The sequence below is a fragment of the Molothrus ater genome, chromosome 2 (genome assembly GCF_012460135.2).
Source record: "Molothrus ater isolate BHLD 08-10-18 breed brown headed cowbird chromosome 2, BPBGC_Mater_1.1, whole genome shotgun sequence".
Lineage (NCBI taxonomy): Eukaryota > Metazoa > Chordata > Aves > Passeriformes > Icteridae > Molothrus > Molothrus ater.
In genome coordinates this window covers 72019800-72036282 of record NC_050479.2, presented here as the reverse complement: position 1 = coordinate 72036282, position 16483 = coordinate 72019800, and the positions used below count along the sequence as shown (strand labels likewise).

Below are 16483 nucleotides of genomic sequence, written 5' to 3'. Positions count from 1 at the left end.
GAAATTTATGATGATGCTAAAAAAAACCGCAGATGAAGTGAATAATTAATGAATTCACGACAGGACTGAAATATCTTCCTAAAATGCTGCTATTTTTAGCAGGGAGTTCTTCTGCAGTGCTTGTCATGTGATCCTATTGCCTTCTGAGAGCAGGAAAACAATTTGAATTAGTTTCTCTTTCCCCACAAACTTATATAAGTCCAGTATATAATACTCCTTAGCATCTGAATCTGCCTTAGGACAAACACAGATGATTTTAAACCTCATGCAAAATAAACCACTAATGAAATCTATACTTAAAGATAATCCTCTCTGCAGCAGATTACCTTTTATAATAGTTTGTACTTTTGAGGCTGTGCAAGGGGAATACTGCAATGGGTGTAACTGGCAGCTGCTGCTGGTCTGGTGATGCTCAATGCGGCTGCAGTTTCAAGCTGGCAAAGGACATAGAGGCAATTATCAATAGGAGGTTGCAGGGTATGGCCCACAGATAAGGGTTTAATGTGAACAGATTTGTGCTTCTTTTGCCTGTAACCATTGTAGACTATTGCTCTGTCTGAAGTAAAAAAAACCGAACTAAAAAAATTAAATTGAACTAAAAAAAATTGAACTAAAAATGTCAAAGTCAGGAATTACTCTAAAAAAAAGTTATCACATCCACAAAGGGATATGGTCACTGCCACAGTGAATTTTCAGGTGTTGAACATGTGAAACCAGGTCCTGTCTGGGATTTCTACTTTATGAGTGGTAATGAGGTACCCATTAAAGGGGAAGTCAGGAGCAGCTTACTTGCTGCCTTTCTTGCCTACTGGAGTTGCCACAAATTTAATTTAGAATAACCCTCCAAATCCCAAACCTTCAGGTGTTTGGGAGGGCTTGAGGAGGACTCTGTCTTTGCAGCTCAATACCCAGTTTGTACAGGTGCAGAGGGGTGTTGGCTTCCTTTCCCCATTTGCACAGGGTTGTTTCCCCCACAAGGAATACTTCCTGGCTGTCTTCTGTAAGGTATATAGGGCTCCTTGGGCCTCTCTTGTCCCCAGCCCAAGTGGGCTGCCCTGGGAGCAGAGTGCTTGCCACACAACGCAGCAGTGAAACATCTGGGCCAAAGCACACTGGTTTGGTAAAGGGTTGTGAGCTGAGGTCTCAAGCAGCAGAGGTGGCTGCAAAGGCACCTGCAGCTTCAGGAAAGCTGCTGGGTTTGGTGGTGGTAAACCTTGGGAAGCTCCTTGGTAAAGTCATGGAAGGTGGTTTCTTAGGGGTGCTTGAGCTGTGGCTCCTTAGTTGTGTGCAGGCACAGGTTTATGCCTTAGGTGCCATACATTGCTGCATCTGGGCCTTGGTCTCTTTTTTCCCATCTCCACGCTCCAATCTAAAAGAACTGTTTTAAGATTTAATATCTGTAAAACACATGCATTGTATGGAAACTTGTAATAATTAGAAATGGATCCTCAGCTGGAAGCTGGGTATGGTTGATGTGAGTGCTATTGAAATGAGAACTTGTTGCAAAAAATACATTGAATTATCACTATTCTTTTCTTGTGCCTGATGAAAAGACTATTTTCAGGCTTGTTTTTGCCAGCTTTCCATCAGCTCTCCCATGCTCACCACCTTTTTTCCCAGTAATTTGTGTGAGTCCTTCCTAAAATGAGTCTGGTTATCAGGTGCTGTGTTTTAAGCACTCTATTAAGCAATTTTTTAAAAAGCAAATTTAAGCAATCTTAAGGATGTGGAAGGCAACGCACAGACTGAAGAAGTGGGTCAACTGGAAGGAGTGGGATTCTATGGTGGCAGGGGGATCTGATGAATGGTCGATATCCTCAGTGGGTCCTGTCCTCAGTAGGATGGGACACAAGGACAACCCTGACAATGCAAACCTGGAGGGCTTTTCCTTGCTTACTTCATCTCAGCACACAGGGTTCATGTTCCGGTTTGAAGCTCTGTTGGGTTGTGTCTTCATGATACAAATAATAAATCAAATGAAGGCTAGCAAATTGCATGTCTTTAAATTAATGAAATGCACCAAGTTCTCCATGCGTTGAAATGACATAGAGATTTTAAGACTGTAAATTTTATTACAGCCCTGCAAACTGGTTCTAATTTCTTTTATTTATATCTGTTTGTTTGAATGCCTGCACTCACCATTGAGACAATTTGTTACAGAAGTCCAGTAAGGTCTTGTGAGCTGCTTGGGAGCTCTCAGAAATGAAAAGTATCTGTTTTTATCTTTGTTGTTATGGTATTGATTTGGGCAGTGAGGCTTTGAGAGTCATTTTTGCTTCACATAGAATTATCCACCCTTCTGACTGCCTCCTGAAACACCAGCAATACAGATCTTCGTAGCTAAAACTGGGAGAATTGAAATAGTTTATTCTGCAATTTATTGAGGAGATACCAGTTTCAAGCCATTAAAGTAGTGATTCTTTAACAAGTAGCTTATTTTAGTGGCTGTCTCCTTACTGCTCTTTCTTTTCTTTCCACAGGAAAAATTAACCCAGGAGTGTGTATTCAGAGAGCAATTTGAAGAAAACTGGTATAACACATATTCATCAAATCTATATAAACATGTGGACACTGGAAGACGGTACTACGTTGCGTTAAATAAAGATGGGACTCCAAGAGAAGGGACTAGGACTAAACGGCATCAAAAATTTACACATTTTTTACCTAGACCAGTGGACCCTGAGAAAGTACCAGAACTATATAAGGATATTTTAAGCCAAAGTTGACAAAGACAATTCCTTCACTTGAGCCCTTAAAAAGTAACCACTATAAAGGTTTCATGCGGTGGGTTCTTATTGATTAGCTGTGTCATCACATCAGCTCCACTGTTGCCAAACTTTGTCGCATGCATAATGTATGATGGAGGCTTGGATGGAACATGCTGATTTTGTTCTGCACTTAAAGGTTTGTCCTCCTGGAGGAGAGCCTATGCCCACTCGCTTGATTTAGTACGAGAGGGAGCGCGAGAGAGTGAGTGCGAGAGAGAGAGGAAGGGAGAGGATGAATGGGAGTGAGAGCGTGAGAGAGAGGAGTCGAGGGGAGGAGGAGGGTGAAGAGGAGGAGGAGGAGGAGGAGGAAGGCCTGATGCATGCTGGGGAATAGACACGCTTTTAAATTTTTGATCAGTTGTACTTCGTCATATATCAGCATAGCTGCCATACTTCGATTCATCAGGATTTTTGGCTGGTGGCCTGCTCAAGTGTACGCTGCATTTACAAAGGCATGGAGGGTGCAGTCTTACTTAAACAAGAGACTTTTCAGTTAATCGCTCTCTGGGTCTCACCCCACTGAGTTTAAAGCAAAGACCTCTTAGTAAAAAAAATAAAAATAAAAAGTTAAATTTATTTATAGAAATTCCAAAGGCAACATTTTATTTATTTTATATATTTATTTATTATATAGAGTTTATTTTTAATGAAATATGTACAGGCCAGATAGGCATTTTGGAAGCTTTAGGCTCTGTAAGCATTGAAATGGCAAAGGCCACTATGAACCTGTGGTAAATTCATGCAAGTAAATATAAAGGTGCATGGATAAAAAAAAGCCAACAATAAAAAGGTAATAACAATAATAAATTCTAGTGACCCTCATGTACTAAAGGCGACAATCTCTTTTGTGCCCGTATTATTGTACAAGTATGCACACCACTCATGACACTGAGTCCTCACTCTTCTGACTGCTTGTTTCATAGCTTACCCCAGAGGATTAAAGAGAAAACTGGGTCTTCAACTTTTTTTTATGTGTCTGTAATATTTCCTCTCTGATAAAGTGACTTCTTACATCATTGTAAATTTCACAGCTGTGGAAAATATAGGGGTTGGAATATATTCTACTTGTTAAAACCTATTGCAGATTATACCAAAGCTAAATGATAAATATGCTATTTTTTTTCCTAAAGAGAATGCCAGAAACAACATAAGTAATACCAACAACAATTATACTAATTTTAAGATTCCACAAAGAACACATAAATATTTCAGAGGGCAAGAACCAGGTTAACAGGATCACTCTTGTAAACATGTTTATTTGTGCACTTGACTATCTACTATGAAATTATACAAGTTCCATAGGGGTCATTGTAATACCTTTTATGGAAAATTGCTTTCAGTGTGAACTGTCATAATACATGATATTAGCACCCTTCCTAAAGTAAAACTTGCAAAATGAAACTAATAAATCTCTATCAATAATGACAATGAGGGGGACAGTATTAGACTTATTTTTATTGTTTTTCCTAAAGTATGTTCAAATATTCATGAACCCTAAGTGAGGAGACAGTATATAATATTTAAGGGTATGTAGCATTTTAAGATAAGCACACGAACACATTGATTAGCAGTTACCATTTGGAAATTAACCCTCAGGAAGAGGCATTTTTTCCCCTAATACTCTGAAGAAAAGAGGAAAAAAAAAGAGACGAAAACCATGTTAGGATCCATATGAAAAATGCATTTTGTAGTTGTTTTATCCCTTAGGATTTCAATCCAGTGCCATTAAGTTGAGTGTAGCCTTCACCATTGGATATGTTGGGAGCAGGGCTGGTCCTGACACCCTTGCTGTCTGCATACGCACGGGGGCTCCTTTGGAGGAGTGATGTAAAAGGTTGTAGCCTACTGGTAATTAAGAAATTTTTGCTCTACAGCACCCTTGTCCATCTGATTTATATGGTTTGAAATTTATTTCTGTTCTGGAATGACCTCTGGCTCAGTGTGCTGAACAAACGTTCCCTGTCCGTGCTGAAGCAGGTAGGAGGAGCCATGTCTCAACCGGCGATATCAGTGATCTCAAACACAACATGGCGTTTTGTTGTGATTGCTCATGGATGATAAAGAGACATAAATTACATTAGTTGATTTGTAGGGTACCTGTCTAGGGACTGTTATTGCCTGGGAATTCGCAGCCTTCAGCTGCAGCCCACACATTTGTGTCCCAGCCTTTGGGGCTCGGATGGTTTGGCTGCTGTGGGTCGGTTGGGTGCCGGACCATTCGTGTGGGTGATGCAGAGATTGTAGGAGAAGAAAAGGCGCTTCTGGACAGGACCAAGGCTCACTGCTCTGTGGTAAATGCATCAAGCCCACCATGAGGAAGGGAGGTTGCAACTCTCTGCTGTTTCAGTAAATCTGACATACACCAGGAAATTATTTGCAAAGGTTAAAATGACTCTGAGTCGAGGCCGCAATATTAGGCCACAGTTAAAGTCTTAATGTTAAATTGACTTGGATTTTTTTAGTCATAGGCTAATCATTACTACTAGTTAACATGTTTTATTTAATTTATTTTTTTTTGTATTTTTCTACAGAAAGGATTAAACTCAAGAAAAATGTTATGAGTTTATGGCAGTCCTTCTAAATAAACTGTAACCGATTTACTCGAATAACCCGTAATGGTGTGTAAATACTGACTTTATGTAAATATAGAAACGTGTAATTTAACTTAGGCATTACTGCAAGACTGGATGGCCCAGGAGCTGGCAGTTTGCCACTCCCTGCAGGTTCACTGGGTCAAATTTGGCCTGTTTCAGGGTAGCGAACAACAGATTCTGTTCAGTCCCTTGTGTAAAATGAGCGATTTCTGTTTGTTTTTCGGGTGGGGGATGGGCAAAGCCATTGTCACCTGGGTGCTGCTCAGCTCCTTTGCCAGGAAGGTGTGAAGGGGTATGGACACCCTCCTGCTCCTTATGTGATCCTGCTAAATCAGGGCTGCAGAGAGCTGACACGGCAAAGCAGGGAGGCTTGCAGTGCCTCTCCTCCTGTGCTTGGACAAAGAGAAGTCTTCACCTTCTAGTGCTGCCCATCTGGCACCTTTCTCGAGCTCTAAAATTGACCTGAAGAAAAATCTGAGGGAAAAAGAAAAGAATGATTGGTGTTATTTTTACTTGGTATTCTGTAATGGTGTGTAAATACATACAGAATTCTGTAATTTGTATAAATATATTGCTATAGAATTTTGAAAACTGGTATTATTTGCTTGATGTCCCTTCAGAGCATTTTCTTATAACTGTGCACATGTGTAATAATGGGATGGCAGAGAGATGTCCTTGCTTATTCCTAGAAAGAGTGTGAGAATATTCCAGGAAGACAAAAATCATCAATGTTTTCTATGCCTTTCTGCTAATTTGCAAAAAAGCAGGGAGATGTCTTTTTGGCAAGAATTGTATTAGCATTCCACCTGAAGCATATCTGTCTGGGCAAGCAGTATGGCCCAAAAGATGATGGAGATCCAGACCAGTGTTATAATATGGGCTGGTGTGGAGCTGCATTTGGTAATGTGTAAGGCAGCACTCTCAAACATATGTGGGGGGAATGAAACCTGGCACAGCTGGGCAGTGCAGAGTTGAAAGAGAAAAATCCTAGGAAAATTGCCTTAAGTTTCTACCAACCAGTGCAGGACTCAAACTGCCTGCCAACTGGACGGAAAAAAAAAGGGTGTATTTTGAAAATGACATGAGATGTGGAGGCTGGAGATGAGACTCTGGCCTAAAAAATCAAGCTCTTCTGTTTTCCCCCCTGAAAATAAGATAAATGTGAGTTTAATAAATATGCAAATAGGAAGGAGTTAAAAAGATGCTTCTGAGGCAGTTTCTTTGTGTACAGAATATTGCAAGAGGTAAGAGAAGATGCTTCTGCAGCATGGCCTTCTCAGTCCTAGCTTATGCTCTGCTCTGCCTCTTGTACCAAGCAAGGAAGTGTCTCTAAGGTTCAGCTCTGTTACTCATGATTATAGGAGTAGAAATGGATAGGCTGTGAGCCATGCTGAATACCTTTTTGTATGAACTCCTGTCCCACCTAGTGAATTCTCACAAGGTCCCCATGAGGTACACGAGGAAACCTCGAGATGAGACCAGGCTCCTTAAAACTGCAGTTTGCTTTGCAGAAATGGAGAGGTTCCAGATTCTTTGGAATTTTGATGAAAATCTTGGAAACTCAGACCTCTACTCATTTAGCTGTGTATGTGCAGGCAGCTGTGTTTGTAGGTAAACTGGGGAAAGAAGTAGACAACCATGTAATCCTCAATATTCTATTCCACGTGGCCCATTGTTTACTGATCTGAGAATAAAACCAGAAGGCTTCTGTTTTCCAGAATTTTATCTCTGTTCTTAAATTGTTAGAGCTCTCCATAGTTTGTTCATAAGTCATTTCTGTCCTGCCTTTTTGTTATCTTTCGCCTTTCCATACCACTACAAGATGGTTTTCCCAACTGGCCCTCAAGTAAGTTCCAATAGTAAAAACTCATCTCCTCTTGTCAAGAAGCTGGAACAGCCTGCTCTAGAGCTTGTTGCTGAACTCTTTGGCATTAAAGTATGCAGATCATGGATAACTGGCACCTTAAATCTAGGTCTCAAAAGACAATTAGTGATTAGAAACAAAAATTTGTGAAGGTGTCTGGCCAGTCAGATGCCAGAAGTTTGAAAGCAGAAAATATTTAATGGTGTTCTGGAAATTTTAACTGAGAATAACAACCAAGTTCCACCTGCAAAGTAATTTATAAAACCCAGTCTTTTTGCTTTTTTCTCCTCATGGTTTTCTACCTTTAATATCTTGTGTGTGTGGTTTTTTCTACCCAATGATAGTGAAAATGATTATTTTATATTTTCATTCATGATTTCTGAAGTCCAGCTGCCTTTGTATAATTTTTCAGAGTTATTCTGGTCTGAACCCTGGGGCAGGAAAATTGCCATGTGATTCTGGGTTAGGATAGAGGATCACATGCCTTGCAAAGATGCTGCTCTTGTGCTCAGAGTAGCTGTTAGCAGTCCATAGGATGACCTTTTCTTACCATATCTATTACATGGAGGGCAACAACATTAATTGTACTTTAATACCTTGTATGTTGTTGTTATCATGGGAGAAATCTTTCCAAATGATCCTCAAGTCATGCCAGCTTTATTAAACCTGCATCTGTTGCCTGAACAACCTCTCACAAATATCCTGTCACAGAGAGCTGTGTATAAAATAAATTTTAGCTCTATATTGTTTAGTGATGCAAAAGAGATTTCACTTCATAGCAAAAAACCAAAAAACCAAAAAAATCCCACCCCCAAAAACTAAAAAACCCCACCAAAAGACAACAACAGCAGAAAACCTCAAAAAACCCCCACAAGCCCAAAAACCTGACCCTCTTTTCCTTTAGGTTAAGGGAAATTATTTTTATGTGCATCACTCACAACTAGCAACTACATAGCCAAAAGAATTCTGGAATTAGACTGAACTGTCAAAAAGTTTCTCACATTTCTGTTTTTTTGAGAAATCACAGGCAGTCAAATTATGCTGATATGCAAAATATGCCCTGTAGATATTTTTTTCCATGTCCAGAGGGTCTGGATTTATGTATATCTTACAGTTGGAGGCAGTCAGTCTAGGTGAAAAGAGCATTTCTGTAATGTTGGAACTCATTCATTTTATTGACAAGCTCCCCCTGCCCCCGCAGAGGGTAGCTTTAGTTAAAATTATTATTGTTATTTCTACCCTTGTTGAGAGAGTAGATGTAAACATTGAAACAGTGTCTTGAAATACTCCCTCACAGCTGCGCTCTTGAATGCATACTTCTTTCTTTTGTATTTCTTATGTAGCATGATTTCTATTGCTTTTTAGAAATCTTTATGCTTGTTATGAATGTCCACACACAGAAGTGGTTGCAGTCAAATTATCTATCTCTGGCTTCTTCGGTTAAGCCAATTTTCTAAATCTCTAATGTTTTGGCTGGCAAGGCTGTAACTTCTCAGGCAGGACTCTTATTTTTCCTTTTCTCTTCTTTCTGCTACAATCCATGTTTTTTATTCTTGGACTGGAGTTAATTTCACAAACCTTCACAAGGAATTTGCATGGTAGGTCCGTCTTATCTTCATTCCTGGGAAGCAGAAGACTTGCTGGTAAACAGTTCTCTGTGCATTTTCATCTTTGATAGATTGTGTGGTTTGGCTCCAGAAGAAATCAGTGCTTGCATCTTCCCATTCAGGATGGTTTGGGTCCCTACTGTGACCATTAGAAGGGTGTTCAATATATAATGTCAGTTTATTTGGATATGGTGTATCCATTCCATTTCTCCTTTCACTAAGTGTTCTGTGCAAGCCTTGGTTTATTATCCATTAAGATAATTTAACACCTAAACTGACATTGTAGACATCACCTTATTAACTTGAAATCTCTTGATCAGCCATGTTGAATTACTCGTGTTGGCAACTCATTGAATTATAAGGACTTGAAATGTGTGTTAAAGAGGCACAATTTGGTTGTCAATCTCTTTTGTTGTAAGACCTGAACTGTTCTCTGAAGAATGAAAGTCAGGTTCACGTCCCCAGTTCGATTAAGGATATTTTCCTCACTGTCTCCCATCCACTCCACTGTCCTTTGGAGGAAAGCAGATCTTTTGGCCTCTTCAATGTGCATGGGAATCACTCCCAAATAGCCTGCTGTGTTATGTGCTCTCCTGTATTAGCTCTCCTCCTTCTAATAAAACCCACACCTTTCCAGTATTTTTAAGGTGTTTCTTCCTATCACCTCAACCTTCCTAATATAATTTTGTGGTATTTGGGTATTTAGGCTGATGCTATCAATGAAACTTGTACTTTGTAGTTGTGATTGAGTCCAGTGTAATCTCATTACCAATCAAGTCAGTCTTTACTCAGTAAAAAAACTTTGAAGAAACAGTGAAAGAAAAGAAAACTGCATGTTACCCCTTACCTCTAGTGGGTTTGAAGGAGGCAAATGTGAACTTGCTCATGCTCTGATCCCTCTCAACAGATTTCCATACTCTTAACTGTCTTTCTGGGATTCTCTAATATCCCATTATTTTCCAATTGATATTATCTGTCATCTTAGCAAAAGCTTTTGTCAATGTCTGTGAAGTTGATGTACAGTGAACTCCACGAATGCTCTGCTAAGGGGATGGTGTTACACGCTGCCACCGTCAGTGACATTTCCTGCTGCTTGAGATCAGCCTGCTCTCTTCCAAGTGGAATGTCCCTGCTTGTTCCAGCCTCTATAACAATGTGCCTGCCAGGCTGCTTGGTGTAGAAAGGAAGCTGCTGTCTTTTGGTTTATTGTACTGCACAAGCAGTTCCCTCAGCAAGAGACTACCTTCCTCATTCCAGGACCACATGAAGGAGTTCATGCTTGACTTCAGTAGAATTTGCACCTCTTATCTTTCCCACCTCAGCCGATATTCCATGCACCTAATTAATGTTTCTACTTTTATGGCTTTATTATCTATCTGAAAAATGCACTGTTGGTGTATGTCTGAAGGCTGCTCTGAGTAGACTGGTGTTTTCCCTCTGTACTCTCTGTGAGTTGTTACATAGACACAGGTACTCTGCTAGAAGCATCTCATAGCCTTCTTTCTCTTTAGAACAAACAGGCCTGCTTGATTAGATTAGGTGGGATCCCAGGAGTATCCCCACTCTTCTGTAGCAGCAAAGTGGAAAACAAGCAAAGTTCTGATCTCAGGTGTCAAGAACAGTCTTTGCTGTACAAATTTGGTGGCTGTGAAATCTTAAACCCTCCCCTCAAAACTAGATGAACAGGCTTGACAGTACATGTGAACCTGTTTATTTCCACTTCCTCTCTTGTATTGCTTAAATAAGCAATTAAAAATTAGCCAAGATACTCCCGAGTTGAAATTTTGAAGTCAAAGCTGTGTTACTTGTAGCCATATTTTTAGTTGTGATGGTAGGTAAGTGTTCCATGGCTCATGAAGTAGTGTGCAGCTGAGCATCCATTTCTTTCTTAATGGAAAATGTGATTTGTTCACAGAGATGTAGTCTTGGAGACCATATTCAGCTGTTACACGGGTATGCCAGGCCTCTGATGCACAGCAGAAGTGCTTACCTCCCCACCTGCTGCAGATGCCTCTCAAACCTCCCTGCAGCTGCTGCCGCCCAACTCCAGGGTTAACTTCCATCAAGGCAAAGTGCTCACTCAGACAAGCTGAGGAACTTGTCTGCACTGAAGGGAAAGTCTCTCTGAAACAGGGAAGCCATGTCCCTGTGGAGAGGAGGGAGAGGCAGCAAAGAGACCTGTCAAAAACAGGGCTCATCTAAGCAGGGGGACAAGAAAGTTCCTGGGTTTGCCGGGGGAAGTTAGCACAGTTAGTCTGAAATGTAATAAAAACAGAATGTAATAGAAATAGAAACACAAATGTTTCTGTTTCTTCTCCCTGCTTTGCCTGTGTGCTACCCCTTTTCCCCCAAGCACACTTTCTCCACTTTCCAGCTAACTGATATTTCTTACCAGCTTTAGAAGACCATGTGTTGCACACCTCTAATGAGCAATCCATCTCAAGGGTCAGCTCCATAATGTAAGTGGTGCTAAAAGGACTCAGACCAGAGAAGAGGGTCTGTTTTGGGGCTGGAAAACTTCTTCTCCATATACTGAGGACTGAACAGCCTCACTGTTGACATGAGTGGGTGCTGCAGAGCCTGGTCTGCTGAGGTGTGTGCTGGATTGTGGTGCTCACAACAAAGCTGTCTGCTGAGCAAGGGCCATGTCTGGCACCAGGAGATGTCTGCGCTCCTTCTTTGCAAAATTCCCAGTTGACCACAGACAGCTACTTAAGATACAGGCAATTTGTGCCTAACTGATCTTTATGTGAGTTTAAGGCTAAGCCCTGGCTTGGAGGAAATCAATATCTGCATGATCAGTACAACTGACGAAGGCTTAATAGTGAGAGGAGGTAGGATAGCCTTGAAGTTTTCCTCTCTTCCACAGTTCTCCTTGTCACAGGCATGAAACAATAATTTTTGTAGAGGTGTTCCTCTTAGGAAGGTGTTCCTCCTTGCTAAGGTCATGCTTTTTCACTGCTTTGTCTCCAATAGCCAGTTAGGATGTATTATTTTGCTATTGCCTTCCATAGCAATAAATAGGATGAAAACAACATTGTGAACACCACAAAGAAAATTAAAAGAAAATAAGATGTTTACTTCTAGATTGGCCTGAACCAAAAGTCAAACATCTCAAGTAGGATGACTTGGTAACCTTGGGCTTCTTCCACCACTGCTGTTGCTGGGACCTGCTGTTTGTCTCTGTGGGCAGCAGTAGGCAGGATGCCCAGTACCTGATAGGGGAATCTCCCTGCCCTTGATTCACCCATCCTGGGGTGTTGGGGGTAAGGGCTGGTACAGGAGGGATGTGGTGGCCCACTGATTCAGAGGAGCAAGGAAAGACCAGCCCTCCTGGCCTCCATGCACTCAAACAGTGACACTGGTGGGCAGGACCAAAGCCATTCCAATGCTGGCATCTATCCCTGACCTCTCTCTCTCAGCAAAAGCTCCCCGAATTTCAGAATGAACATCTGGTTTAAATAGGAGGTTTTCTTCTAGCGGTATTATTTGATCAAGACAAATGGGAAAATTTATATCTTACTATTGTTTTTTGGGCAAGCTATCAGGCAAGTCCACAGATCAAGGAGTTTTTTCCTCTTTTCTTTGTATTTTATACTTCCAAGTAAAAACCAAAGGCAATTGCCCACTTTTTCCCTCCTTGAGGAGATCATTGGTTCTGGGAAGACATGGATGGAAGTGTGTTACAGAGCAATTTAGGAAATTAAGCTGCACAAATCTTATCATTGCAAGGGGACTAGAACAGTAGTAGTTGAGCCAATACTTGAATTCATGTCGCAATTTTTGGACACAAAAACCCCAACTCTCTTGCTTCTGGAGTCTAAATAATTGGAAAAATGACTTCAACAACAAACAATAAAATGAATAGCTACTTGGTAGTGAGCGGAAACAGAATGGTGGTGGCTCTGTCACTTGGACCCTCCCACTTCTGCTCACTAAGTACCCATTTATTTACACAATCTTGGAATTCCATTGGCTTCCCCTTGATTTATTTTCTGCTCCTATTTTGACTCGGGTCTCATCATCCCTGTCCTTTAGTCAGCAGTAGGAACTTCTATGCACTTGCAGGTCATTTGTTGTGAATATCTTGGTTAAACCTTCTCAATTTCATGCTTCCCTCTTGAACTGTGTGTGGTGCAAAACTGGGCACAGCATTTCCCATTTTTTATACACTGCAGACTTGCCCCATCTCCTTTATAAAAAATAAGGGGAGTTCCAATGAGCAAAGTTCCTTTCGTGCCATGAGATGCAATTATTAAACCCTCATCCTCTTCCTTGTCCCTGCTTTAAAGTATTAGAGCATTGTGTCCAATTATTTAAGCACATCCAAAGGAAGAGAAGATCTGCTAGAAGTGCTTGGTTGACACGATTAAATCTCTGCATTTGCTGCAGAGTGTGTTGCAGCAGAATGTGTTGCAGCAGAGTGTGTTGGCTCCTTCAGAAGAAAGTGACCTTCAGAAACAAAATCCTCTCTCTGAAAGCAAAAACCCATTTAGTATGCTAATTATTCTGCAGCCAGCAGGCTTGATTTTAATTTATGTTCATGACAACACATATTTGAGAAGAAGTAGTTGGAAAAGGGTGCATACTTACTGTGGAAACTGGACCAGGGAAATTTTAGGGGAAATGATCCTATTTTGTTTCACATGCCTTGGCTTTACTGGAGCTTCTGAGCTGCCAGTGTTTGGACTGACCTGTGTGAATTGCATGAAAAGGTGTCTAAAAATCAAAGTACAGAGAAATAGGCCAAAATATAATTTCCCTTTATGTGACCTTTACTGCTTTAGTGCTACAGAAACTTGCTCACTTCACTTTGCAGGCAGTGGGGAGGCAGTAGCTGTGAGCCTGGGCCTGTGGCACTGAGGTGGGCAGTGCTGCAGCCCAACAAGGTGGTCAAGGCTGCTGCTCTCAGAGTCAGAGGCAGAGCCAATAGCTTCAGCAATGACAATGCAGTCCCTGAGGTGCCCCAGGGCACCTCAGGGACACTGGAAAGGGTCCTGAGGGCTTGGAGATAGGCTTTAGTTCAGCTTCTGCTTAGGGTACCCTTTGCTTGCCTTTCTTTTAGCCTCCAAAAAATACCTACCTAGGCTGATGATTTGATCCCAAAAGTCAAACATTACAACAGCTGCCAGGCATAAGACTGTGTCTTGTCTAATGTCCCAGCTTTGATTTTCTTTGCTGCTGCAGTGAATAAGCAAAAGCAGAGCTCCTAACTCCAGGAAAGACAAGCAGCATGAGTCACGATTCAGCTAAGCAAATTCCCTGTGGGTAAGGCAGTTGCCATTCTGTAAACTCATCTTCCTCTTCTGCTGGGACAGAAAAGAAGGCAAATTAAGGAAACTGTACAGCTCTGCTGCTGTAGATACCGTGTTCTTTCAGCATTTGTCACCCTTCCTGAAGAGGTGTTTCTTTTCTCTGTTTCCTGGTGTCGTCACTAAGACAGATAGAGAGAGATACACAATGGGCAGCACTGCTCCTGACCAGGTACAGCTTACCTGGGCAAGCTCAGATTCTGTTTAGTTTTGCTGGTTAGGTATGGTTGGGACTGCCATAATTGTCTGTCTCAGACAGCAGCGACCACCTGACCAGGCTTTAGCAAATAAAATACCACAAATACATTCTGAAAAATGTGAACATAATACCCATGAAGGACTATTAATGTGTACAGAAACTATGCAGGCTGCAAATACACCTTCGTCCTGACCTTCAACATTCCTCTTAGTTTAGTCTTAAAGGAGATGGCCAATTATGGTTTTATGATATAGATTACAGGTGAGCACCTGGTGCTGTTTGTGCCAATCAGAGTTTTCTTGTTGGCTTCAGCAAGGTCTGAGTTTCTCTTCTTTTGTATCTAAAGAGAGGGAAGCTATACAAGTTACTCTACAAGCTAGTTTAATTGTAAATATACACAAAGGTTGTTATTTCAAAGTGATGTGTATTTTTTTAACTTGACACACTATATCCAAAATCACCAACTGCAGATGTAAAAAAGCCCCAATGAAATACTTCAAAGGACATTGTGTAACAACTAGGATAACTTCTCACTGGATTTTTTTAATAATTTAAACCCTCTGAAATGAAAAAACACCATCTCAGAGGCATAGGAGTCCTCACTTACTGTCAGTGGAAGAACAATAGTAATCAAAATCTTCAGTGAGAAAACTTCAGCTAAGCTAGACAGTTCAAGAGGAAAGTCCTGTCTGAAAAATATATTTTCTATATGTAAAATTTAGACAATATTTAAGTTGTACATTTTCAGTAAGACAAGACTGAGCTCACAGAAGGTCATGCACACAACTTTTATTTTTCATATCTTTTTCTTCTGTGAGGGAATTACAAGATGGGGAAACCCAAAAGGGGATTTTGGAAGTTCATGCAGGCCACAAGGAGGTCTAAAGGACTGAGTCACACAATGTTGAATTGTTTTGTTGTTCTTGTTATGGCAGACCAGAAAGAGTAAATTTGTGAGTCTTGTCTGATGTGACATTACTTTAAAACTGAAGGAAACAGGAGGTGGCATTTCCTCCTCACAGACTGAGCAGGTGGAGGAAATGGTGGTAAAGGTAAAGGTGGAAATATTCTGAATGAAGCTGCAGTGTATCTGATGAGCCCTACTATGATGTGATTGCAGTTGCAAAAATGGGAGTGCAGGGAGCTGATACTTGCATGTGTATAGTGTGAGTTACACTAAGGGCTCAGTGCTACAAACAGTTCATTCCTGCCAGCTCCATATGGAGTCTGGTTTCTCACATTTTCCATTTGACAGTGTCTTCTTATTGTTCATATAGATACCAAAGGTATCTTTATAGATACTAAAGGTATTTTCTTCATGGGATCTTTAGGTTTTGCCCCTGTTCACCTACAGCCTCCAGCTAGATGGACAAAAAGATGGACATCTGGGGACATCCCCATATGAGCAATCCTGCATCCAGGATGTGAGCTATGCTAACAACACTGAGCTATCCCCTAGGGGAAGAGCAGCACTATTGCTCTCCTGAATCTGTTCACCCCAAACTTGTTTGACCTTTCCAGTGCAAATGAGTATCTGTCCCCAAACCACCAGTAAGGCTTATGCTTTCAGGAGAAGTGGCTGCAGGTCACTGTTTCTAAGAACACCACACTTGCAAATTCCTAGAACACTTCTGCTCTGTGTAAGTAAGCTGGGAACATTGTTTTGCTAGACAGAGTATGTGAATGACCACCCGGTGCCCGTTTACTCAAGTCCTCTGGAATGTGAAAAGATTTGCAGCATGGGGCTGAGCACTTCTTTTTGTTAACTTAGTGGAAACCACTTGGCATAGGAACATGTTCGAATCATGATGCAGGCTTTTGAAATTCATACTGGCAGGGGATCCAGCTGAAAGAAACTGTGAAACCAAACTTGGTTTATTCAGGTTAGTTCACTGGAAAAGATTCTGGAAAGTCAGTGCTGCAGGTTTTCCATTTCTGCTCTGACAGAACTGATCCTGAAATTACCTGCCTTGATGTACTAAAATATTTCTAGCCCAGAAAGGGGTCATGAAATGCCAAGACACAAAATGCAGGAGATACCTAATTAATCAAAGTAACTTCTCAACATATTTGCCATGTTACATTGTCTTAAATGCCAACAATTCCCTGGAATTTAGAGATGAATATTCAGAAAACTGC

General features: G+C 41.0%; 1 protein-coding gene across 1 annotated transcript in view; it reads left to right on the top strand.

Annotated features, from left to right (window-relative positions):
• Nucleotides 1–5953, top strand: part of FGF9 (fibroblast growth factor 9) — a 29809-nt gene extending 23856 nt beyond the window's left edge. The window contains exon 3 of the mRNA XM_036404128.2: nt 2481–5953. Within this exon, the coding sequence (XP_036260021.1) occupies nt 2481–2726 (246 nt within the window). The 3' untranslated portion in view covers nt 2727–5953. The remainder of the gene's footprint in view (nt 1–2480) is intronic.
• The last annotated feature ends 10530 nt before the right edge of the window (nt 5954–16483 follow it).